This window comes from Pleuronectes platessa, chromosome 22 (genome assembly GCF_947347685.1).
Source record: "Pleuronectes platessa chromosome 22, fPlePla1.1, whole genome shotgun sequence".
Lineage (NCBI taxonomy): Eukaryota > Metazoa > Chordata > Actinopteri > Pleuronectiformes > Pleuronectidae > Pleuronectes > Pleuronectes platessa.
Window position 1 is genome coordinate 11369436 of NC_070647.1, and position 27358 is coordinate 11396793.

The following is a 27358-nucleotide window of genomic DNA, read 5'->3' on the forward strand; positions in this document are numbered from 1 at the left end:
TTATTAGTGACTCTGGTGGATGAGTATTCTATTGACGTGTTGGTGAAAAGTGTTTTGTGCGTTGCGTTAAGTTTTGGGAAGGTGTGACCACCCCCTGGCCTCATTTGGCGTTTGCGTCGTGGACACTCGGTGGAGAGCTGTGTGCACCGCTGCGCGTTTTGGGTCAAAAGCGTCGCTTTAACCGCTGCGTTTCATTCAAAGTTAAAAAAATATACAACTTTTCTTTATCGAAGGAGGTCGATACGTTTCTTCCGGTCGCAATATCGCGCTAAATCGTCCGTATTTCCCGTTGGAATCGGACGTAAAGGGTGCACCTTTGCGCAGAGACCGGTTTAATGCTGAGAGGCTCCTCTGGGTGCACAAAGACAGCGGCTCGCAGAGGAACTTGTTCAGAGTGAACCGGGGACGCTGGGAGGCGAAATAAACAAGCTCCGGAGCCGAAGTAGCCGCCACCGCGCAGTTCTACCCCCGTAAACACACGATCCATCCACTCGTCAACGACACACAAGGTAAGGACTTGTTTTCGATGCGTTTTGGTGAGGCTGGAGCGCTGCGGAGCGGACTAGACCACCTTCGCTTTGGCTTGCCGAGCATGGTTGTTTTTGCAGAAAATGGCGTCATCGCCCTCTTGTTTCTGCTTGGCCGCGGCGGGGAGAGGAACACTTTCCGAGACTTGTAGCAGCCGCTACGTGCGGCGTGCACACCCGTAAAGATCAAATCTGTTACTCGGATGTGTTTTATTCAACAGTAAATCGCCAAATGTGAGATAGCGCACGATTTCGCTCGGTAGAAGGACGCGCAAAGATGGTAGGGTCACCGGTCCTGTGCGCCAAGCTGCTTCTTGGAAAAGGTGGCACGGAGCCGCAAAACGCAGCGTTTTACATCCATAATAATGCCATCCTCTGCGGCTTTAGGATAATCCAAATGACCGAGGATGGTTTAGTGTTATTACCAGGGAGGTGATGGACGTATTTATGGGAGTGCTGCACCTTGTCTTTGTGTGTATTTTATTCGGGTTTGCTCGTTTTACGCCGCACTCCCCTTCCATGCTGCAATCGTTATGAGGGGCCTCTCTTTCACGGCGTGAAAGGTGCATTTTATACTTGGCTTTTTTCCCTTTGATCAAGTTAAGCTGGCCCCTTTGTTGCCACAAATAGTGGCGTTTTTAGGCTGACAATATAACCGTGTAAAAAGAGATTTTCGGGGATAATGGGGCTGATGCAAATCGTGCCATGAGAACGGCGACTGCCCTGCGCTCTGGTTCGCTTCTTGCCAAACGAGGACCGGCTGAATGAGATAGAAAAATAAAAGTCTTTTGGACGAATCACATAGTTTGCACAAAACTGGGGAAGTCCGGCGCTGCGCAATGATTGTGCTGCTGCTTTGCGCAGGGAGCACAGTGGCAGCTGCTGTAACCGCCGCCACCATTTCGCCGCCGATATTTTGTGTGTGTGTTGGCCAACCTTTTGTAAATAGTTGGGGAGTCTTGGATAAAAGAGCACAATAGTATTCATGCGGGCCCTTTATGGCCTGTGAATGCGGTCTTAAGTCCCCACTCTGGCTGTCCTGTCCTTCCCCGTCAGCTACGTGCATGCGTCCTAGCACTGGCCACCACACATCCACCACAGCGAGGCCACTCCGCTCCGAGTGCAGTACGCTCCGCTTGGCTCTTCCTGTGGCCAAAAGTCGAGGAGCGATCGTGCGCGAGGTGTCACGGTGCAGGCCATCACGACCAGATCGAAACAACAAGGAAACATCAGGCCACGGAGACGGCACATCGCTCGCTCCGTGCACATTTTCATTAAGTTTCCTGAGTTATGCAATCGCATCCCCGTAGAGCAAACTGCTTATCCGCCTTTATTTACCCGTCACCCCCCATCGCTCGGATAAATCTGTGTGTAATGTCTGATTTGGACCGGTCCCCGCGGCGGCGGCACAGAATTGGGAAGATGTGTCATTTGCAAATCACCCAGTGCCATTTGCGTCACAGCCCGCGGCCTCGCACGCCCATGGGGGGCGATGGAGTTGCAAATGGAGACTGTGTGTGTGTGTGTGTGTGCTGACGCTGCCCCAGCTGAAAGGGAACCAATAGCCACGGACTCCGGGCGGCAACAACCGCCGTGCGCCTCCACTCTCCAGCAGTGCACCGACTTGGGATTGTGTGTGAACGCGGAAGACCGCGCAGCTCGTTCGGGATGGTGTGTTTCCATCACACTGCCCGGGATGCGTAAGAGGACGCGTGCACACTCCGGTTAGACCAGGGCTCGACAGGCCAGTGGGAGAGGAGCGCCACTCCGTCCCTCATGGTGCTCGGTCCATGTGGCTGTTGTGGAGTCGCTCATGTGTGGATAACTGTCTCTCTCGGCCGGACTGTGACGATAGGACCGTAAAGCCTTTATGAACAGCGCACAGTATAAGGCTGGATTGTGATTCGGACTCCGGATAGAGACATACGTCGTGTTTGATTCGCCCGCAGCGCGCCACGCGTTTGTGGTTTGGAGATAAGCTGGGCGTTTTTAACCAGGGACGTCTTGTTTGTTGCTGTTGCGCTTTTGGGCACTGCGCATGGTTTCATTTCATCCAGGAAGGCTCACTCACACACCTCTCACAAACAGACAGAAAGTCCTGAAATTCACCATCAGTCAGCACGGAAATTTAAAAAATAATAATACAATGTATAGATTTTGTTATTGTTCTATGTTGTTATAATATATAAATGTATGGAGACAATATGGGAACATGTGTCCACTCTCTGTACTTTGTTAAAAGATGATGTGAAAGCAATCAACCAGGTAGTGAATTAAAGGCAGGTATCATTATAGCTGCGATTTAAAAAAAACAACAGAAAACAAGCCAAGCAGTAGAGATTGCTCCTTGCACATTGACACACATTCCCTAAGGTAGCGTTTCAACCGAGATGGCAGCAGGTAGCCTGCAGCTATGGACTATTATTGAATTATTTAGAATTGAAGGTTTCCAAATTACTTCACCACTAATTTCCGCTTCGATGTGACTGAGTGATAAGAAACTTTACAGAAACAGAATCTACCTGTGTCCAAGTTTGAACGTAGAGATTGTTCGACTTTACAGAAAGTTAAGAGATCGGTTCAGGCTAGGCGCACCAACATCAAGCTGCCTAACTCAGAACACGAGTGACTCTGACACAGTGGAGATGGACAGTCTAACCTTGAGGAGGAATTTGGACAGAAAACTAGGGCATGAGTGTAGATAATGCAAAAATGTGGGTTATAAGGAACCAACAATGCTGTACAAAGATTGGCCTGAAGTTTACATATTTCTCCTGCAATTTTCAAATACTTTTTACTTGCTCCTTCAAGAATTGTAAACATTTTCCATTTTCTTCATACAACCCTTTTAAAGTCTTTTACTGGCTGCCTGTTACCTCTGAGATTCTGCTTTTCTTATTCTAACCGCAACTTTGATTCCTCCCGGCTCCCTACCTTGATTAAGTTTCCCGGTCGTCATTGGTTTTTACCAGAGCGGATGCTGCCTGCAACAGTTTAATGATGTCAGTGTGTGATTCAGTCAGTGTAATGATGTACGGTTGTGTTCAGTCACAAAGACAGCTTGTCGGACCAATATGCCAGTTAACTCCCCGTCCACAAACCCATTAACCTGCTCTCATATTACTAGTAAGGCAAGTGGCAGTAAGTCAGTCAACTAGTGATGCTGAAGCGTGTGACAGTCACTTTACCTGCAAACCAGGAAGAGACAATTACTTTAATGACATCATTTTAAACAGGACACACATATTAAGAAACTTGTTTTTAATGAACGTAGGCTGCATTTCACCACCTGGCCTGGAAATACCCATGCATCTCTCCTGGATATCCATTTGTTCTGCTTTGAATCAACACTATATAATGCACTAAAGAGAATTCCCTTTAATATTTGATCTTTTTAAGTATCTGTGGCAATTTGGTCAAATCCAGCTCATGTGTCCCACCACTTACTGTGTCCAGATGTGACTGCTTAATGAAAGTTATCACAGAGAAACAAGTGAAGCTTATTGACCCTTTAAAACAGTATATTTATTTCGGTCCTGAAAACTTTGTGGAGCAGTGCATGCTACTAGACAAAAACTGAAATGTTGCTGTTGAGGCGACTAACCACTATTTCTGTATTTTGGGATTTGTGTGTGTGTGTGGACCCCTCTTCTGTATTAGGGCATTTGCACAACTCAGGTATTTTCCCATTTCCAAATATGAAAATATGTGTTGGTACAGTGAGTAATGTTTAGGAGTTTCCTGATTTAGTTGTATGATGTTACTACACTTAGGAACAACTGGTGCTTATGTTTGCGAGGACGTTACAGTCCCAACATTATATTAGATTAATTTAATGTAGTGTCATATTGTGCCTATGACTTTCCTTCAGGTTTTTTTTCCTCCCCTTTGTAATTTGCACCTAATTTATTTTTCCAGTCATCAAATTCATCAGTCCGCTAAGTTAAGCATGTTTTACTTTTTCAAATTTTGTTTGACATTCGTCTGTCATTCACACGAGCCATAACTCTTGAAAACACGAGCAGAATTCAAGTTTAATGATATCTGTGTTTTACATTGGACCCAGAGAAGCTGTAGTGTAATCTAATGCTCCGTACTTAATTTACATACTGCATATATTTCAGCCAGGGAGGCACACACAGCTGATGCAGAGACAAAAGCCAGAAGTTAGTGAGGAAGTCACGGAAAAGTCGGCTTCTAGCAGTGGCCCATGTGTTTTGGGGGCAAAAGGGCCCACAGGAGGAGGTGGGATGTATCAATTGCATATTTTCAAAGTGGAGCCTGCCCTTACTAGATTTTCCAGGAGTATCAACACTAATTTCAAGGTATCACATGGTTTGATATTATTTAATATTTGAACTTCAGTGCCTTAGTTAGATTTGTTAGATGCCTGCAATTAGAAGCTGATAAAGTACAGTGGGAAATATATCTAAATTTCCAGGTTTGCACACATTTGGAGCATTAAACGAAGGCAGTGAAAAGTCAGAGCGACAGAGCTTGACCTCTATCATTCAGTAATGCTGTGTAGAAGATGGACAGAAAATAGAACGGGGGAACTCTGTCAGTAGGCAACATCGTGGTTCTCACCCTCTCATGTGGTCAGGTGGCATCACTGGTTTGTCTGCTAGCAGTCAGCATTATGTCAGGATGGTGAGTCCCTCCATTAGCAGGAAGTTCTGTCAGACCACATTTGTACGGCCAGTGGAAATAAGGAGGCATGTGAGGAGGCAGGAACTGCTGCTAAACATTTGTTGGCTCTGGAGCCATGCAAACCTTTCAACATACACACACACAGATATATAAATCATATATGTCCTAGCTCTTACACAATGATAAAGAAGCTAATGTTTTGTTTATTCAGGCATCAAGTATGTGGAGGTTTCACAGAAATGAAAGTTCAGATCTCCTGACTTGGATTTACCTCATTTATTGCCCCCGAAAGGGCAAACGAGGATTTGTATCCCAAAAATAAGACATGCGCCCAAATGGGAAATGCTTTGACAAATTGATTTCTGGCTGGTGTAAACACAATTCACTATGGATTATTGTGCGAGATGAAACTCAAACGTGTTTGGAAAATATGTAACAGCGGAAAAGATGGTGTGTTTGGGAAATATCGAGCGAGGGATGCTGGATAGCTTGTTCTGCTGAAAATAGATCGAAAATAACGTTAGATGTGTGAGAAGGACCATGAGAACCTCGCAGCAGGACATTTTATATTTTGTGAAACAGCGTTTCATGGAGTGAGTCATGGGGTCAGTTACCTTATGGTGGTGGATTTATTCAGGGTTGTATCAGAGGACAAGATAGTGTCTTACTTTTTTAGGTTCAAGCATCCGTAATTACTTCTCGGGATTGTCTGTCTCAGATTTTTTTTTCCAAGCCCCTCAGGCAGTTTGGTCTCATCTCACATTTATTTTTGACAGAGGCTCATATTCATCCATTTTCTGCAGTATTTACAAATTGTTCCAGTTTTTCCCTGATCAACAGTTGATTATCCTCAAAATCTCAGTTTAAGCTCAGCACACCTGAGTGGGAACAGGAGATACCTCGACAGTCCTACCGCAGAAACAGGAGAGTCCCTCGTGTGGGTATTATTGGCCGGAAACTTTCTTTTAAAACCCCCACAGTACATCTAACCCCTTTTTAAAAAGTGAGTTAAGAAAACAGTGCAGCCTGTGTCTTCTACGACAATTGTCCACACTGGGGTTTTTAAGCGTGGGTCAGCTCCGGCAGACTGCAGCTTGTCAGGTTTTAATGAAACACTCCTCAACAAAGTAATTAGGCTGCTGTTGGCTTTGAGTTGGGATTTACAACCTTCCTGATGCCGCGGCACACTCAAATGAGTCTCACAATCCCAAGATAAACCCATCTGTTGATTACCATATCAAACTAAAGCGGTAGATGTGAACCAACGCAGGAAAGGTTTGACTCTTGTGGAGGCTCTACTTTACCAAGATGCCCCCTAATGTATGGAGGTTTTCATTTGCAGTGTTTGTTTGTTATTCAGGGTAAGCAGTCATCTCAAATTGCTCATATATACACATCTCCCATAGCGTCTTATTCCTTTTCAGACTGAAAAGACAGTGCTAGAGCCCATCCCTGCACGCTAACACACAACAGTCAATTTCACTCAAAGCCCACAACTCTGACCATTCTGACGAGTCCTTGCTCTCTGTGGACTGTGCAGGGAAAAGATCATGTAAAATTACCCATGGAGGGTTTTGCCTTGAGAAGAGGAGGGTAAACGTTGGATTAGTCTGCTTGAGTGTGAAATTGATCAATGCCTTTTAAGTATTATATCCACTGAAATTAGCTTTATTTCTTTGAACAAATTATGAGGTTCTATAAATGAGGTCGTTTCTTGACTTCAGGGTCCGAATTTCCCATATTTATTAATGACTTGTGTTCATCTCCCTCTGATATATATAGATATAATTTATTTATATTTTCCTACACTTAATTAAGCTAGAACATGCTTCATTTTATTATCAAATCATTCTGTTTGAAATGAGCTGTCTTCATTACAGTTAAATCTCCACAAATCACACATGTGCTAAGAAAAGTTTAAGGAGTAAAATCGATGGATCCTTTTCCACCTGTAGCATCTCTTCTGGGATGTTTGCTCCCACAGAAGCCTATATAAAATATATACGACTAAAGTCTTATAATATGATGCTCGCTCATATGGCAAACTATGCAGTTTCAAATCTGATTGTAACCTTTGTTTGGGCAGGTCTGTGCAAAACAGCCTCACAGCCACAGAGCCGTGGCACCTGATAGTGTGTGGATGTTATTCTGCCTGAAACCATCTGTTGTCCTTTGTATGGATTAATGCCCAAAAAATAAAAAATGTTAAAATTTTGTCTGCAATTAGGGTAAATATGTTCCTCCTGTAGTTTGGGCTGGTTGACTGTAGATCGTGTGACTGGGGTCCTAAAAGGCTGTTGTTGTGGTGATGGCGGCTGCGTAGATAGATTGAAGACATTTGGTCACAAATAGAAAATCCCTCTGCACTTTTCTTTCCTAAAGTCTGCTGCGTAAAAGATACCGTTGAGCCAACATGATAGACAGAGCTAAATGGATGAGATGTGTTTGGTTGCAAATTATAATCATTCAGTTTTAAACTGCTTAAACTGCCTCTATTCAAATCCAGTGAATAGAGAAGGCTTGAAAAACTTGGGATAAAATGCACGAAGCACGTCCCCCGCACACTCATTATTAAGCAGTTTCAAGTGCTTTAAGTGAATTTGCTGAAACAGATGTCCCGGCCGTCGTCAAGTCCTCACACAGGGGTCACGAAATACAGGTGCAGACGCCTCGCTCTGCCTAAAATGTTCACTGGAGAGCTCCCCGTAATTACAGCAACGCTTCTGTGTTCAGCTCCGTACCTGTGTGATAACATGATTTACACAGCTGTCCCATCGCAAACGTCTTCATTTCTCCTGCCGGGACCATACGAGCGGTTTGACCTCTCTCTCTCTCTTTTTATTCATAAAGTGGTTCATTGTGGACATTGTTCTGGCAGATCGTTTGGTTTGAGAAGTTGCAAACTTCTTCCCCTGCTCTTTTTTGCTTCAATTAGTGTACCTGCTTATTTGTGTTCATGAATAGTGGTACAATTAAATCGTATCATTAGTGTTATATATTTCACATTTTGTTTTTGGGTGACCCCTCTGTTGGGTTTCTTGTGGTCTCAATGGTGTGTCTTTTGGAGACATCGCAAGACTACAGAACTTTCAAACTACAAATGTACTTCACATGCAACTTCAGGCTCACTTTGTCGCCCTCTCCTGGAGATTTAGTGGAAATACAAACGCTCCCATGTGGGACTATGCCTGTGCATGCACTCTGTTATTGTATCGAGGAGGCATCAGAGGACCGCATACCTTATTGGTCACCATTAGTATTGTTAAAGAACTTAATTTTAAGTGTACGCTTAGATTCTTTTTTCTCATATTGTGTACAGTTTAATATAATGTTGTTGTCTGCTTGTTGTGTGTTTGTTGTCCTCTTGTTGTCCTCTTGTCATCCTCTTGTTTCCTTCTTGTTGTCCTCTTTTGTCAGCTTGTTGTCATATTTTGTCATATTTTGTCTTCTTGTTGTCCTCTTGTTGTCTGCTTTTGGTCCTCTTGTATTCCTCTTATGTGCTTGTTGCCCCGTTGTTGTCTGCTCGCTGTTGTCTTGTCGTCTGCTTGTTGTCCTCTTGTATTCCTCTTATTATGTGCTTGTTGTCCTTTTGTTGTCTGCTTGCTGTTCTCTTGTTGTCTTCTTGTTATCCTCTTGTCGCCTCTTGTCTGCTTGTTGTCCTCTTGTGGTTGGCTTGTTGTCTTCTGGTATTCCTCCTATTATCTGCTTGCTGTCCTCTTGTTGTCCTCTTGTTGTCTGCTTGTTCCAAATGTTCATAAGTCTAGGACACCCACAGCATGTCATCCCCAGACTTCATTAAGCGTCTGTAACTTGCAGCTCATATAATCCCTATTCACCTCGTGGGGCATTTGAAGCTCATCCAATGACAAAACGAAGTCAATTTTCTTGAGGTCTCCTCTAATCGTGACAAATAATGCTGTGACTCCTGTGGCGGGATATATCGCTAAAGACAAGGAATCAGCAAACGACAGGGCCACTCAGCACGCCACTATGCTCCTACAGCATGTTGTGCCAGCTTGTGGAAATGAGCATTGATGTGGTGTCAGGTGGCTGTGGCTGAGTTGGATCAGACAGTTTTAACTTGGACTGCCACTAGAGGGAACCAACAAACGTTTTTTCACCATTGAAGCTTTCATATAAATAAACGAACAAGATACAAGTTTTTAAAGTGACGTACAATGCCTAGATATTAGTTATGTTGTCTTTGTATCTGTTCCAGGACCCTTAATTTATTGTACAGTGGGTAATGCAACAAAACGAAAACAGATTGAAATAGTCATTACAAATGTATCTTTTCAGTTGTCCCATAAAAATATTTATAAAAAGACAATCCATAAAAAATAAGATGAATATTTATTGATTACAACTCACAGCAGATTTCGGAAGCAGGTTCCCACTTATCGGTAGTGTTTCATGTACCTCAAATACACAGAAACACTCATATATATATTTGTATATAAATGGATGAATATATGATCTTCAGACCTCATTAGGACAGTGAGGTTCTCCAGGAAGATCATATATTCATCCAATAGCATCTAGGCTATATAAGGGAGGTCGGAGTATTAATTTTAAATGCAGTGTGCTTAGTGCAGAGTAATGGTCGTAATGTTCCAGGTAAAATGAGTTAAATGTGACTCTGGGCTGAATTAGAAATTGTGAGAACCATTACCATGGCCTTAAAAAATTCAATTCTGTTTTAAATTTAGATCTAGTTTGTGGCCTGGTAGCTTCTGAGCACTCTGCAGGCAGTAAACACATCAAGCTGTAATGTTTCCTCATGCATTATACATGCTTTCACAAGAAATATCAGCATAGAGAGACGTGCTGTGGGAGTGTATGACTGCTTTATCAGTGACTTTAACATATGCATTAAGTTTTTTAAACATACAAATTTTAAGTTGTGTCTTCTTCTGTAACCTCCTGGGATTTCTTTTAATTGTTTGATTTGAAAACGCAACCTTAACTGGAGATGTGAACATGTTCTATGTTGGACGTTCAGTGAGCAGCAGTGTCTGTGTTGTTGTTGCAGGTTACAGCTGTGTGCTGGTAGTGACCGTGAGGTGGAGCAGGCCAGACTTGGCATCATGGTGAAGGCCCATAAGTCAGGTGGGAGGAAGAGCTCCCACAGCCTCCGCAGACAGGTACTGGAAAACAACAACAACAGTGCCTGAATGTTAATGTGAATGGATGTCTGTCTCCCTGCACTGTCACATTGAAAACACGTCTTCTGTTATGTAAATTAAACAACCATTATCATGTAATGGTCGCATTTTAAGGGAGGATATAGAGTAAACAGTATTGTTTACACATTTAAGATTAACAGCACCACACAGTTGTCTTTTAGTTCACCACACACTGTGCTCTATTTTGCCATATATAGCCACACAACTTTCCGTTAAGTCAAAGTAGAATAACAATAGGTTTCCTGGATAAGGATTAAAGTCAGTCCAAATAAAACGTCTCACTGCTGAGATTTGTTTTAGTCCGGGACTCAACTTAATCCTTCTCCTGAAAACCACCTCTGTTTGTGTTTCTCTGTACTTATTCATCTGTTCTCCTTAAGGAAAACACACTGTGCACTCTTGATGACACCGTCCTTCCCTGCATGACACACACAGAGTTTCTGGTGCATCACCACAGGAAACAATTGAAGGCATTTTATTTGAAAACCTCAAATCACTTTTCTGTAAATGCCCGAAAGCAGCTCAGAGATTTTCTCACAGTACAAAAGTACTGTGAGAAACTGTATAATCCACTCAGATTTAGAACTCTTCAAAAACTAGTGTTTATCTCCAATATTCATCCAGGAAATTTGAATATGAAGAATTCTGAACAGAGTTTGGTGAATTTGTTGCAGTGGAAGCTCCTCTGGTTTAAGAAGCTGGGGATCAGGGGCAGTATCAGATCGGTTGTGTTTCAGTTCAGTGAGTGGGACGAGGTTTAGTTTCTTCTCTGCATGAAAACCACTCACTGTCGGACACAGCACCCAGCAGAATTATTCACCACATATGGCTGCAGAGGGCACTGTTTCATAGTGTTACTTTAAGTATTTTCTTGCAGAAGTAACAGAAGTATTTGGGTTGAGGTTTAATATCACATCACACCCACTGTTTGACATAAATAAGGATTCAATGGTTGCAATAATGCCTGTGTGTGTCGTACTGCACAGATGGCTTCACTGGGCATGTTCGCCTAATCAGTGGTTATTTAATTACGCTGTGGTATTCGCAGTGTTTGTCTCGCATGGCGGGTGACACAGTGTCGGAGAGTGGCCAACTTGTTCTGTGGAGATGTGCTGTCGGGTGCCTTAGCGGTGAAGTCGTTTATTCCTCTTCAAGGGCGGCGGGGACACTGAGCGAGACAGACAGAGAGAGGAAATGAGGATAAATTGGTGGGTGGGAGAGAAGAAAGGAATGGGGACTTAGAAGAAATAGAAGAAATAGGTCTGGACAAGAGACGCAACTACACACAGAAACACACACACCACACTTGCACATACAGTGTAAACACTGAAGACCTGATGTGTGGAGTCAATTATCTGCTGAAGGGCTGCTGTGTTCGACAAGGCTAATGTCTGCGTGCTCAGGAGACATGACAGCAACACACACACACACACACACACACACACACACACACACACACACACACACACACACACACACACACACACACACACACACACACACACGCGCGCGCACACACACGCCCGCAGTCTGCTGTGGTCACCCCACAGGCTGTCCAGCAAGAGTTTTTTTTTTTCTAATAATAAATAATAAATAATAAATAATCATTTCGGATCAAGTTTCTATATTTAAACATTACTGCTTGATATGTATTAAGGGGTTTTAGTCAGACGGAAGAAAGAAAAAGAGACCAACTGAATTAGTTGATAAAAACTGAATGAATGGAGAGATTAATAAAAGTGTAACACCAACACCATGCAGGGGTAATCTTCACTTTTAAGGATTTGAACAAATCTAGATTGACAATGATGTTGTTATGACTCACGTACTGTATAATATTTCATCTTCTTTGATGATTTTTGTCTCCTTGTTTCTGTAGCTCATGTTTAATGCGTGGTTCTGCTCCCACAGACTGGTGGCCAGACAGAGAAAGAGGAAGGTCAGTCCCAGTCAGACACTAAGCATCCACCACAGGAGCAGCCCCGTGGAGGAGACAAACCCTCTGATGATGCCCAGCTCCGGACCTCTGCACCAGCCGAGGAGCTCTCTGAGAACTGTGACCAGAACGAAACTCCCATGGACGTCCAGGAAAAGGGCGACTCTGGCCAAGCCAAGCCCATGTGGAAACCCATTCCCCCTCTGCTGCCTGAGCCCGAGGACAGCGGGAGCACGACCGGTGGGACCAGGGACCAGAGCTGCCAGACTGACGAGCAGCTTCTCCAGACCAGTGGTCATAACACAGGTGGGTAAACCACCACCGCATCACCTGCTGATTTATCCACCCACAGCAGGAGCGTTTACACTAGTAGTACCGGTGCAGCTCTCACAGTCCTGACCTACAGGGTAAAACTCTTTGTCAGGTCCCTGTTTAGCTTCACTGTCAGAGATGTTTATGCTTTGCACTCATGAAGAAATTGGCAGTCGAAAAGAGGAGCTGCCTTTATCTTTGATCACCACATGTTTGCCTGCACCATCATACATTTTTGAAAGTTTTACATGGAAGTTGATTTATCATGTTGGCTCCTGTATAACTATTGTATAGTTTTAATGGCGTTGAAAGTCTTGTCTGCTAGTGTAGACCCCAATAAATCAACAGAACAGGCCCATTAACAGAGTGGGAAATTGGTCTGAACTGACCCAAAGGCTTCAAAATAAATTCACCACTTCCTTGCACAAGAATAAGAGTAAAAACTTCAACTAGAAAAACAGTCACTTCTGACAGGAGCTGGAAAAAGGACTCAAGAAATTATCTTGACATGGCTTCTGGGATTTATTCCATAAAAACATGAATTGAAGAAAGATACTTGAAAGATTTGGTTTCAGTAAAAACATTTTCTGATTATTTATGTTCAGTTTGAAATCACTGTCCCATAGAAACCACGGGGTCTGATTTTTTCTGTTGGCGGCAAACGTGTTTCCTGACCCTAAAGCCCGGCTAACTATTGAGTTTGGATTGTAACACGGGGGTTATCAAAGCTATCGTTTTGTTAAAACAAATAATGCTTGTTTCCTTCACCTCTTCCATCCTCTTGGGTTACCGCAGGTTTCCTCCTTCGATCCCGTGTCCTCCTGGTTTCACACTCAAATCCCGATGCCTTGAGTTCATTTTGAACTTTGTAACTCACGGCCCTAGGAAGTTGTTTGCCATTTTTTGATTGGATGATCTTTGACCCCCTTGCAGAGGGAGGTGCGAAGGTCGGCGGGTCACTGACCTGCCCCGCTGGGATTGTAACGGTCTGCCTGTGAGAGGTGTGTGTGGCGGGGGGAAGGGTAAGGGGGCATGAGGAAAACACACTCTGTCGCACATTAATACATAATCTCCATCTCGCTCTCTGTCAAAACCTCTTAACCAGACGTCATTCACGTGTCCAGCCCTCTTTTGTCTGCATCTGTCTGGGAGTGTCAGTCTGTCTGCTCGGCTCTTTGGCTTCTGTCTGTTTCTCACTCACCTACACACACACAAACAAACGCACACAGATCGGCTACGTCGCACTGACTACCACCTCGTATTGCTTTGTGTGTCTGTGTGTGTGCATTCAAGCATTTGCGGAGCCAACCGAGCTTAAAACACGCACGTTCTCAACTTCTGGTCGTGTTTTCTGACCAGAAGAAACTTCATATTGGAATTGACAAATCCACGGAAGGCTAAAAATAATCTAAGTTAAAAAAACTAAACAGAAAGTAATCATTTGATTTATATAGTCGTAAATCTGCTAAACACAGCATTGTCCTCTCATCTTGAATGATATAAATTGTAGATTGCAGGCTTGATTAAAGTCTGCTTCAGTAACAAGCATATTTGTCTCACTGAATGTGTTTTTATTTGGAGGTTTTACACAATACTTTCTGTGGTAGAAATGCTGCTCACCTTCTTTCACATCAATAAACAGTGAGAATTGAGACGTGTCAGGTGATTACAGGGTCTTTGGCGGTGCTTGTTAGGAGCTTCTTGAGCTGTTTGCACCTCTTTCTTTTTATGCACATTTCTATTCAAAACCTGTCGGGCGTTTCACAGCGCTGATATAAAAATGAAGTTGTTGAAACCAGGTAGAATGAAAGCACTTTTCCTCCTCACAGTCCATCTCAGTGGCAGGTCACGGAGCCATAGTCAGCCTGCATCAATAATGCAGGAACCACACTCCCCTGCTGCTATTTTATATTTAATGTTTTATACAAAGGAAAAATAAAAAACAGTTCTGTGGCACTGAGATCAATGAATAATAATACACCCTGAAGGCGTATTTGTTCACTTTATTTTCCTTTTCAAGGCAGAAATGTGTGTTTTGTATTTTAGGAAAAATTAAATGAGTCTGTTCTCTGCAGTATTTTAATCCCACTGGTTAAAGATTTGGCAAAGTAAACCTCTTTTGTTGAGAGGACAGACATCATGTAGATTTAAATGCTAAAATAAATCACATATTTTTAACGTACATTGTTATAATCTGCACATATTTCTTATTATTTCCTGAAGCAGGTATTCACATTTGTTTGTTCAGAAAAACTGTATTATTGTGATAATTGAACGATTAAAAGTAGAAACCAATCACCATCGATGTTTTTGGGGATGATGCTAATACCGATGTATTGGCCATTATACATACCGGTATTTGTCTTGGCAATAAAAAAATGAAACCTTATAAATGACGTTATAATTATCGTTTTTCTAAAAAATGTTTTTGATTAAGCACTGGTTACAGGCCTAACCCTAAGGATACCAAGCTCTAGTTAAAAGTAGTATAATGAAGAAAATATTTGGGCAGGTCAGTTAATCAAACATAACATTAATTCCCTACCATCAGCAGGACTGTTGTTTTCCCGCTGACTCTGCTCCCTCTGGGCAAAAAATCAAAAACCATTTTGAAATACACATCAATAAACCTCCTCCTCCTCTTGTTCCTTATCGGGCTGTTCAAGTAGCGTGACACCGAGGCTGAAGTATCAGGCGCTGGCTCTCACCCTCTGTGTTGGAATCAGACACAAAAAAGGTTCACCACCATGCACCCCCCACTGCACGTTTCCCAACAGTCCCACTTGAGCCTTAGTCTTCTGAACAAGTGTCGCTGATTTGATTTGTCCGGATTGTTTTTCATTCATTTTCTGCACCGTGTTTCCGTTCTGCTCACATCCGAGGCTTACTGATCTTGAAGGGAAAAGATAAATGACCGGCTTTCTCACAATCATCGCTGAATGTGTATGTGTTTGCTGTGTGTGCGTGTGTGCAACAAGGTAACAAGGTCAGAGTGAATCACTGTCTCATACAGACCTCACTGATTGTATATACCCTTTAAGCACACTGCAATAAACTTTGTGTCGTACCAGGTGCCAGGGAATTCCAGGTGCTGCTGTATTACTCAAAGACTGTCAAACTCTGATGGGATTATTTGAACGATCGCTCTCTTTCTCTTTCTCTCCAGGTCTCTGTGTGGAGCCCGGAGATCCTCCTCTCCTCCAACAGCCTCTGCAGACGTCCAAGTCTGGGATTCAGCAGATAATTGAATGCTTCCGTTCAGGTTTGTTAGAGATGTGAGGTTCCTCCAACGTGTCTGCAACTTTGACAGCCGGAATTGGGCGAGAGGCAGAGTACAGCCTGGAGACTGGGCTGTCTATCCCTTTGTTAGACTAGTGACCAACTTCTTATTAATAATTCAAACGGTGGCATCCCACCATAGTCTTCATTTGTTGCGCAACTGTTTCCTAATGACCCAAAACACGTCTGTTAAAAGTCTTAAAAAATCTGGAACTCTAACTCGCTCTGTGATCAGCTGCAGTGTTAATTTCGTTAACGAAAACTATGACGAAAAATATTCGTTAACGATCTTTTTTCCATGATGAAGACGAGACGAAGACGTAACGAAAACGGATCTTTGAAAATAAAAACTATGACTAAATCTATTTTAACTTTCGTTGACGAGACGAGACGAAAATGTTGGTAGTTGACTAAGTTACAAGAATTTATTTAAACATCATCGTTTCAGGCCGTCATGAAGTATCAGGAGCGGGCGAGTGAGTGTGTCTGTGTGTGTGTGTGTGTGTGTGTTTGTGTGTGTGTGTGTGTGTGTGTGTGTGTGTGTGCGCCCCAGATAGCGCACCGGTCCCGAGGCTCCGCCCCCGCCCCGCTCACTCGCTCAGAGACACAAGATCAGAGCTCGTTCACGTGAACCGGCTGCTTCTTAACAGTGGAAACAGTGAAAACACAGTTTCTCTGGTCTCAGCTGCTCAGAGATCAGCGCAGCAGCTTCTTGATCAGAGCAGAAGCTGCAGGTGGTTTGTACCGAGCTTCAGTTTCTGTGTCCACCTCCAGTCTGACCTGCTCTCACTTTTTGTTTTCACATTTAAAACTAAATATATATTTTTAAGCTATTAGGCTGCAGCTATATGTTTTTATTTATTTCAAAATAGGATAATTCTTATTTCATACATTTCCCACAAATATTGGGAGGACTCAAATAGCCCTACAAAGTTCTGTGTTTAATTTATTTCAAAGTAGGCCTACACTTGTTCGTTGTTTTCCTTTGTTGTAACAGGTACAAATAGCAATAAAATGTCAAGAGTTTTCTTTATTGTCGTTCTATAATTTCGTAAATGCAACAAACTATAGTTTAGTATAGTATAACTTTATATTAAACTTTATTAGCTTTGTCATCAAATATGTTTTACGGCTCCATGCACATTTTATTTTGGGGAAGAGGGGGCAAAATAAGTAAGTAAAGGTTGCCGACCTCTGCTATAGACCTATGCTGGTAGGGATATCTAACGGACAACCTAAGTACTGCAAGCTAGACTATTTTGCAGTTTTAGACACAACACAGGGTCCCTGGGCCTGAGAAGAGAAGAAAAGGAGTTTAATGTGGCTACTAAATGTGACTAAAACTAGACTAAAATGTAATTAGTTTTCGTCGACTAAAACTAGACTAAAACTAAGAAGGATAAAAATGACTAAATGTGACTAAAACTAATATGTATTTTCCTCAAAAGACTAAGACTAAATCAAAAATAGCTGCCAAAATTAACACTGATCAGCTGTGACTCTCTTTCTCAATATGTCAGCATCCTGTCGAAGCAGCCAGACAGAATCTCGCATTATATCCATTAACAGCGCTTTGGTGTTGCAGTGACAACTGTTCAGGTCTCAGCAGACAGACATATGAATATGCTCCATCTATATGAGTATATGAATTTCATGCATCCCATTAGGTCATCTGCATTGTGAGGCGAGCACATATGTGGTGCAAGTGCTCCCTCCGCCAATGCTTCTTTGTAAAACTGAATTTTACAATATGGTGTATTTACATTGTTTACGTCTTGTTATTCTCCCTGAAATCACTGTTGTTAATCATTGCTGCTCTCCTCTGTCCCACAGGCACCAGTCAGCTGAGACACATGCTGCTGAGGGAGGTGGACACCATCTTCGAGTGTAAACTGTGCCGAAGTCTGTTCAGGGGCCTGCCCAACCTCATCACACATAAAGAGTACTACTGCCTTTCACGGCTGTCTGAATCCGACGGTTAGTGACGCAGCGTATTAGCATGCACACACATACACAACTCTAAACACGTCTGGAATATTTAAACATAACCTGTTAATAATCACAGCCCTGCTTTCAAAGTCCTACAGTCAAAGCATAAGAGATACAAAACACACATCCCCATAAACGCAATAATAAAATCAAAAGGCGGAACAGGTAGAGCACAAACTCCCTCAGCTGGGGTCAGCGCCTTTGTGCACGCTGAGGAAACGCAAATGCAAAATTTGACGAGATCACACAATCAGCGACTCCCTAAATGAGTCCGGGATCAATCTTGATTTCAGCACTTAGTTTAGTTCCCACACATAAAAAAAAAACATGCAGACTGATGACTCCAACTTTTCCTAAGGTGGTTCCACATTTTGCTTTCATGTTCTCTCACTCTAAGGTTTTCACTATCTCCTTCACACCATCTGTCTCCTGCTCATTATTCCCCTCTTATCTCCTCCTTCGGTACACAGCCCCATTTTTCTCTCTTCCACACACATTACTGTAACGTCTTCAATCCGTCAATCATTCTTCTTACATGAAGTGAAGTCTCTATTCTGCTCTTCCCTCGTATCGCGGCGGAAAGTAACTTTGATCTTGCACCATTAGCGTTTTATCTACTGCTCATTAGCCACAGTATGTGTCCATATCTCCATTCTTTCCTGCTCAGTAGCGGGAGGATACTCGGAGGAAGCCCAGCAGAGTCTTCAAGTAGTTTCTCTGTTACCTAACTCTCCTCCTCTCTCCTCCACAAAGAGAGATCAATCTCATCGCAAGCAATACATTCTATTTTGCTCATTTCTATCCACTGAAATGATCGCTGTTGGAAAAAAGCAACTCATCACAATCTCCTCTACATCTGCTTGTGGTCTTAATTAAGTTGTTTCTCTTTTCTCAATCAAGAGTCCATAACTATAACCTGTAAGTGTACTACGTGTATTGTTTTTTTGATAAGTTCTTTCATCAATGTTTTTCAACATCAAAGTGCTGGAAGTCAAATGTGAGGTTACTGGACAAACACATTAGACTTTTCTTTGAAAGTCAATTTTTCCTTATCGAACCCTGACAGTCGAGCAATACTGTCTCCATTTGTGATCCAAGTGCCTAAAATTCAAATCTGTAGATTTTCCTGTTGTGAAGAAAAAAGTGGCACACTTGCTGAAAGAATAATAACTAACGTCACAGCGGTTGTAGAATACAAACTTGTTAAACAAAGCTCAGAAAAATCATAGACTATATTTAAAGATGGACAACATTGCAGCTCCCAGAAAGCCCCCTTCAAAATGAATTACCAATGTTATAGAAAGGGATAAAAATGACTGGACCAACCTCAATGGAATCTTGATGGGAAGTTTCCGTAAAATGAAAGTTGCAGTAGTAAAATAGTTTTGACAAAGTGGATGTATCATATTTTGTCTTTTTAATGTTTTTTAAATATTAAAATGTTTCGGATGGTTTTCTTCAGGTTCATCGGGGGACGACAGACAGAGTGTGGCCATGAAGGATTTACTGGACACCATATATCCCAGAGCCGACCGACCAGAATGCGTGGTCCGACTGGAGCCCATTCAGACCACTACCAAGGCTGTGTTCCAGTACCTCACCACAGAAGAGGACCTGGCCCGATATCCATCACACACACCCAGGTTGGTGGTAAACTGATGGAGTAAGATATACTGTAATTCAATGTGTGTGTGATATAGTTAATGCAGTGTAGCTGGTGTAGACTCAAGTATGTCTTCAGTCAAACTTTATCTCTGATATTTGATTGTCCTTCACAGTGCCAGAGAGAGTCCAGTAGCATGGGAAGAGCCAGCGGAGGGAGGGGACAACAGCCAGGCGAGCCAGCGAGGTGGAGCCGAGAGCCACAGCAGCCCAGGACCCAACCAGGGGCAGAAGAAGTGGGAGGCTGAGGAGGAGGCGAAAGCAGAGCAGCCACCGCCTGAAGAGGAGGGCTCCACTAGCGGGGTAAGCATCTGAGATGTCTGATATCCGATTCTCCACGTCGCCTCGTTTGCTGCAGTCCGTCACTATCCCTTCTCCCGTTATTCTCCCCCGCAGGTGGATGATGTGACGATCTCCTGTTGTCTGTGCGGTCAGGACTTTAACTCGCGCCGCAGCATCAGGCGCCACTGCCGCAAAATGCACAAGACCAAACTGGAGGAGCTGCGAAAATTCACAGAGACACGAACAGTTCCCACGAGCCTGCTCTCTATGGTGAAAGGTAAGTGTTGACATAAATGATGAAAAGGAAATATAGTCATCTATAAACTGATCAATATTATAAACTTTTGATTATAGCAACAAGAGCTAGTATATTCATATAAACACTGTAATAAAGCTACATTTATTTCCACACAAAACTGAATGAGCTGGTTGGTTTTCTAAATATTTAATTTGCTGACTTTCCAAGACAAACTGTTACTAAACATAAATAATTTAATAATTATTTGAAATAAATGATGCTTTGTTATGTATGAGTGGAGCCCAGATGACGAGATTTATTTTGTTTAACATGTATATACCTGTAAGTAAAAAGAAGTAACTCTCTCACGTGCTTAACAAAATAAGGTCATTCAGTACCATCAGTTTGTGGATTTAGCTCTTTGAATGTTAATTTACTATTTGTTTTATGAGGTTGAGGCTAGTTTCATATTTCAAAGTTAATTATAAATGTAATTAATAATCATTCTTGTTGATACTGGAGGTCGGCCAAGGACTCTCAGCGCACCGACCGGAAAATCCTGCCTCGTGTGCCTCAAAACCTTCGCCACCAAAGCCAACGTGCGGCGACACCTGGACGAGGTGCACCGCGGCCTGCAGAGGAACCCCAACACCCCCAGCGTCTCCCCGAAGCCCGGCCAGACCAACACACCGGAGGCCACGCCTCCCAGGAAGAGCAACAATTCCTCTCCAACACGTAGCCACAACTCCAAGTCCACGCCTGTGAACACCAAAACCGCGTCCTCCAACCAAAACCAATCCAAACCTCAGCCTCAGCCCCCGGCCGCTGTGCAGGCAAACCCGGTGTCATGTCGCTGCACGCTCTGCAAGAGGACGTACAGCTCTCAGGTTGGTTGATGGCACGAGGGGGGTTGGGGATCTCTTCTTGCCTTTCTGTGTTTAAGTCAGCCTTAGTAGTAATTAAAGGTTGGTCTTATTTGTTCTTATTTATGTTTCTGTATTTAATCTTACATGGGTTGTTTTTAGCCTTGAGAATCCAGGGAAAGGGAGCAAAATCAGAAATAGTCGGTGCATAATAATTGCAATGTCAGTTGATCTAGACAAAATGTATACAACCTTACCCGCCAGCCCCCGATCAATATGTCCAGAAAATGTTGAGAAAACCACAGGAAAAAGTCTGTTCCAAAAATGTACAACCAGTGAGTGGAAGTGTTGAACTTTCTGACATGCAGAGGACACATAACTAAAAATGTAAACATATAAAATCTCAGGATGAAAAAAACTTGTGTCATACAGTTAGTACATGTACAACTTGTAAAGACAAAACTCGAGAGCTTTTAGCGTTAAGTGTTGACACTGGTGTTGATGTGCTGAAAACAATAACTGATAATTATACGTCATGTTCTGCCTCCTGCAAGATCCAGACATGTTCCTCTTGTTGTGAACGTGTCTGACCTGGACAATCTCCTGCTACGACATTTTTACTGATCTTTAATTTTATCTTTTTTTTCAGCTCATGCTGAAGAGGCACATGCGCATTGTCCACAAAATATACAGTGTGAAAAGTAACAAGCCTGCTGCCCCAGCACCCCCCGCTACTACAGCAGCGACTCCAAACAAAAACAACAACAACAACAGCAGCAGCAGCAACAACAACAACAACAGCAGCAGCAGCACAAACGTGGCCTCAAGCAACAATGTCCGGGTGAAGGAGGAGGCAGTCGAGCCCTCGGCTGACGAGGAAGAGGAAGAGGAGGAGGAAGAGGAAGAGGAAGAGGAGGAGGAGATAGACAGTAGTCCTGCCCCGTCTCCAAGTGACAGCACTGCTACAGCTAAAAGTGTTTCTGTGGCACCCAGCTCCACGAAGGTGAAGGAGGAGGAAGCCCCACTCAGCACAAAGATGATGCCATCATCCTTATCTTCATCATCATCATCCTCCCGTGCCGGCAGCGGCGTGTCCGTCCCCAACAAATCGACCAAACTGTCTGTGGGCTTTGACTTCAAGCAGCTCTTCTGCAAACTGTGCAAGCGACAGTTCAGCTCCCGTCAGAACTTAACGAAGCACATCGAGCTGCACACCGACGGCAACGAGATCTTCATCAAGTTTTACCGTTGCCCCCTCTGTCGCTACGAGTCGCGCCGCAAACGGGACGTCCTGCGCCACGTGACTGTCGTCCACAAGAAGTCGTCCTCATACCTCGGCAAGATCATGCCCAAACTGGAGAGCAGGGCGGTGAAGAGGCTGGCAGAGGCCGTCCTCAGCAGCCCGAGCCCCAACAAGAGGACAAGCAGCGGCGTCAAAGAGGAAGTGAACGGACGCCACGCCTCTTCGTCCTCCTCCTCTCCTTCGCCCCCTGTAACGCGCAAGCAAGAGAGTTCCACAGCTGCACCGGCCTCCTCTTCATCCTCCTTGTCCTCCTCCTCTTCGTCCTCAGCCCCACCTCCTGCCCCCCCCACTCGGAAACAGCAGGAAGTCTCATCGCCACCGTTCGTGCCCTCCCCTCCCGTCACCCGTAAGCAGGAGAGGCAGGAGAGGCAGGAGCGACAGCAGACTCAACAGCCTCGCCCCATCAGCCCGCCGCTCACCCGCCGCAGTGAAAAACACACACACCTGCGCAACTCCACCTCCTCCACCAGCATCTCACCGAGCAACCCACCGCCACACACCCGACGGCAAGAGGCGCAGTCGGAGAGCAGCAGCACCGGGACGTCGTCCACTGAGGTCCGGGTGACCAAGAATTTCTCGCTCCACGCTTGTGACCAGTGTGGACGAGCTTTCGCTAAGAAGGTATTTGATTTTCCTTCTCAAATGCATCTTTCCATTTTTTTTCAATCATCAATAGAGGAAAAGTCACAGATTATTAGAATTGGTCATAAATCCGCTATTTATTCGATCATAAACTGTCATTTATACTTGCTCCCCAAAAATGAAGCCAAAGCATCTGAATCGCCCCCTGGTGGCTGGCTGCATTCAAGCTTTTACTAAGTTAATTTATTCTATAAAAACAAGCTGAATCGTCTCCACACACAGTTTAGGCTTTGAATCAAGTTGAGCTGAATTCAAAGGTCAAAAAGTGTAACTAAACTTATTTGAAAGTCAATATCTAACTTTTACTATCAATTAATTGTTTTATTTGAGTAATTTAAAAACATAATTTTTTTCTTACTGTGTGATTGTATTGCTTTAAAGTTGTGTGTAATATAACTTGTGTGTGTGAATAATGTTTCCTCAGCTGTACCTGGAGTCTCACAAGCGCAGCCATCGTAACGCCGTGACGACAGCATCCAACAAGAGGAAAGGAGTCAGCACTCGCTCCAAGTCGTTGGTCTGGTGAAGGACACAGTGTAAGAATAACCAGGGTTCACCTGCCATGTTGTCCCTGTCCATTTGTCCGCTCACAGTTTGTCCTGTTTTTCTCTCTTTCTCTTTGCATTTTCTCCTCTGTCCTTTAGTATTCAGAATCCCAAGAGAAACTCCACCCTGTGAGCACGCTTGAGAAAATGTCTGTGTTGTTGTTGCAGGGGATGTGTGTTTGTTTGTGTAGAAAACCTTCCCTTTAATGAACCGCTCAGCTCGCACTCAACATTACTTCTGTCTGTCACTAACAAGATAAATCCTCCATCTCTGTCCGACTCTTTCTCCTTTTTCTCTTCATCATTTCTTAGTAATAACCTCTTCCTTCCCTCCTTCACCCATCAGCGTCTGCATTCTCCTCTTTCTTTGTCTTCCTCTTTCCTAATCTTAGTCTCCTCTCTCTCTCCTCACAGTTCGCCGGGGGGAAAAGGACGGGCGAGCCACTAACGATGAAGAAGACATTCAAAACTTTGAGTTTGAGAAACAATGGTGGAGTGGAAGTAGCAGAGATGCAGGAAACGACGGAGCAGGACAAGATTGAAGTACAAAGGATTTTTCCTTCTTCTGCTTAAGAACCAAATACATTGTCGGACTATGACGTTACTTTTTGTATATTTTCACGATGAAGCCCGGCAGCTCGCTGGACGGTGGCGCTGCTATCCCCGAGGAGACTACTCACTACTACTGCATATGTCTGTGTTTATGTACTGCAGTACGTAAGTGTGGATCCACGTGCGGACAACTGACATGTACTGCTTTGCTCTCCGTAAACAGAAGGATGGAGGTGTAGTAATGTGTATGTGTGTGTGTTTGTGAGAGAGTGTGTGTGTGTGTGTGTTAGAGGGAGTGAATGATAACTGGAGCCACATGAAGGAGGAAGTAAAACTTTTTTTTGTTTTTTATTTAGCAGAAAGCAGACTCTCATTTTGCCTTCACTTCCACAGATTTACATATTTTGTTCCTCGACTATTAACATTTCATATCAGCTCTTCTTCACCATCTCTGTACATTCAGGACTTTGACTGTGGCATCAATTCGCTCTGTTGGAAACCCGCTCGCTCAGTATTACGACAAATCAACAGAAAAGACATTTCCAACTTCCCGCGACTTATCGTTCCGCTTCCTTTCACCCCCTGTATGTCTAGCTGCGTGCCTTAGAGTTGAAAGTCACCTTAACCTTCTCACAGAAATATTTCCTCACTCATCTTTGTTGGATTTGTAAAATTCTTTACTCCAGCAGCCCGTAGTCTTATCTAGTGACCAGTTGTAGCAGGATCTATTGCCCAGGTCTTATATTAGATTATCAAATGTTTATTAGTTTCAGGGTTTGGTCAAAATGAGGAAGGGTCCAAAGTTTATTTTCAGTTTACCCCAAAAAATGATGTGTGCACTTTTCAAAATTTGTCATATTCTTTGGTCATTTGTTCTTTGGCGTTTTCTTACATTTCATTTTGTTAGTCTTCTCTGTTTAGACTCATTGCATGCCTTTGTGTGTGTGTGTGTGGGGGGGGGGGGGGGGCTCCTTCACCTTGACCATACCCTGTTTTACCTCTGCACATTAGCAGTTTTATCGGGCTCAGAAATAGACGGCTATAGGAGGAGCATGGGTCACAGTCTGATTATTTTTCTTCCTGATATCTCTTATTTTAGGATTAAACTGATCAGTTCAACTGTTAACTAGTTTTGCTATGACAAACACAGGCGGTGTGTAAAATGAGTTGTGTTACTGTGTGAGAGGCTCTGCACATATTACGAGGGGTAATGTGTGTTTAAATCATAGACTGTAAAGATGGGCCACATCACAGCTCCTCACAGGTGAAGCCAAAGCGACTTTATAGTCCCCTGGTGGCAGGCTGCGGTATAAGTTATAAAGATTTTCTAATCACACTGATGTATTTACAAGTGACGATTTTGCTTTTAGTTTTTTGATGCTATAAAAACCGGTTGAAACCCTAATGATTGACAGATGAGACTGACTTGCGATTGGTCGAGCACATGCATCGGCGGAGCCTCGATACCGTAGATCAACTACTTTGCAGACTCCGCCTCCAAATGAGGTAAAAGTTCACAATGCATTTGTAACCTGGAATATTTAAGATGAATTTGTTTCATACAACCGGAGGAATGGGAGACACGTCGGCCATCTTTATTTACAGTCTTTGGTTTTAATGCATATTTTTCAAGACAAACTACTTTTGACTTTTCCATTAACTGGAAGACTTTGTTTTCTGAATATGAATTAGGCCGGGTTTGTCCGATCAGAGCTGAAACCAAAACAGACTCAACTTTCAGGCAGCAGCGGGTGTAGCAGGTGTGAATTGACAGAATATACTTTTGTTGATACTTAAATTGATAATAATATAGATTATTACCCAAACAAAAGAAATGTTAAAGCTGCGCGACTTTTCTAACTTAAACACCTCACGTCCCCCAACTTGAAAGTTTACATTAAACTATTGGTTCCATTTACAGCAACAACAACAAGTGAGGGGCCTGTTTAAATAAACTCAGTGAATTTTCCTTTGTCTCAACTTTTTAACTTTAACAATGTAATCTCCTTCTTTTTCTCTTTTTTTTTCTTAATCGACTAAAAACTGCATCAGTTCCTTTCAGGGCGGGCTTTCATGTCCTGGAGCTGAAGCGGGGCCTGCGTGTGTTTGATCGCAGCTCCTGAGGTAGTCTTTGAAAAAACACTGGCACACGGAAGAGAATTAGGAGGGAAAAGAATTGAGAATGACCAAATGTAGATATGTCTTAACGTTCAGACAGAAGGCCATGAAATGGAACGAACCCCGAAAGAGAAAAAGAGGAAAAGACCAAACTATATTTTTGTAACTGAAAACACGACACAGTCTTGAAAAACGTGTATATATGGGTTCATCTTACGCGGGTGGTATAATAATAGTTCTAATAGTCACAATAGTTGCTGACATGTACTTAACTGTTGGTTGACCTTACGCTTCAGACATGTTCGGCTAGTTTCTACGTCACTGTGTAACACTGAGGCAAGTTTTGCGTTGTTCCACCTTTAGTCGTCTTTTGTATGTATCTCATTCCTTTCTGAACGAGGACATTTGTGTTGGGATGGAATCGAAACCTCAAAGAGACTCTTAGGACGTTTTGTTTTTCCAATTTTGTCGTTTTCTTTCGTCATCAGTTGTACTTTGTTATTAAGGTCACATCCTAGAGAACCTGAGAAGAGTTTAGAGAAGCATTTCAGATGTGACGAGAATGTTAAAATAAAAAACTACTTAATGAATAAAAATGTTCTGCTTCAAACCTCCGACAGTTTTCTGTTGTGTTTCATTTTTTTTTCTCCTGTCCGGCGATACAGCTCCTCCATCAGTCACGATTTGTTTACTGCGTTTTTTCAGACAGGAGATTTCATTTGCCTTCACAGAAATTGCTTCTTTGGACATTTACATTTTCACTTATTTGTTTTTGAGGAGATTTCTACTTTGCTTTCCTCGCATTGTTTCCTGCACCTCGAAGAACGATGAAGATTGATGTCGCTGACGTCAACAAGAGACATTGTTCCTGTGAATATTAACACGCTGGTAAAGTGTGAAGTCAGAAACATGTTTAAACCACATTCTTGTATGAACTGTGGTTTAATGAGTGATGAGGCCGACGTCAGGCTAAGAGAATAGGAGAATAAACTTTATTTCTTAACTTCGATTTCGAGCAGGCTGTGTGATGTTTAACTTAAATCTGCATTTATGAGACAAGAAGATTGAAAAAGACAAGAAAAACTGTTGCATCCTGGGAAATGTAGGATCTTGTGTTTTGGGGGCCCAGTAACACCAAAGTTGACCGAAGTTGAACTGTGTGCTATGTCTGTGTGATCTGCTCCCTCACAAGAAGTGAAGGTGTGACCGTTCTCCAGAGGTCAGAGGTCATGTTTTTGTCTGCTTATTCAATTTCAACTTTTTTATATGTCTCT

At 43.1% G+C, this 27358-nt stretch overlaps 1 protein-coding gene across 1 annotated transcript; it reads left to right on the forward strand.

The window, feature by feature from the left end:
- Positions 1-121: 121 nt before the first annotated feature.
- Positions 122-26698, forward strand: znf800b (zinc finger protein 800b). Its single transcript, XM_053415293.1, has 12 exons — positions 122-509; positions 10210-10321; positions 12275-12605; positions 15778-15873; positions 17724-17867; positions 19342-19522; positions 19658-19844; positions 19938-20100; positions 20584-20948; positions 21574-22848; positions 23294-23405; positions 23829-26698. Exons 2-11 carry the CDS (start codon positions 10265-10267, stop codon positions 23393-23395), a joined length of 2901 nt encoding a protein of 966 aa, XP_053271268.1. The 5' UTR covers positions 122-509; positions 10210-10264; the 3' UTR covers positions 23396-23405; positions 23829-26698.
- Positions 26699-27358: the final 660 nt, after the last annotated feature.

Bases quoted from the DNA above. Each gene is read 5' to 3' on its own strand.
- znf800b (XM_053415293.1), top strand. From the start codon at position 10,265: ATGGTGAAGGCCCATAAGTCAGGTGGGAGGAAGAGCTCCCACAGCCTC. The intron at 20,101-20,583 runs GTAAGTGTTGAC...TTGATACTGGAG, and splicing joins CCTGCTCTCTATGGTGAAAG to GTCGGCCAAGGACTCTCAGC. The intron at 22,849-23,293 runs GTATTTGATTTT...ATGTTTCCTCAG, and splicing joins GACGAGCTTTCGCTAAGAAG to CTGTACCTGGAGTCTCACAA.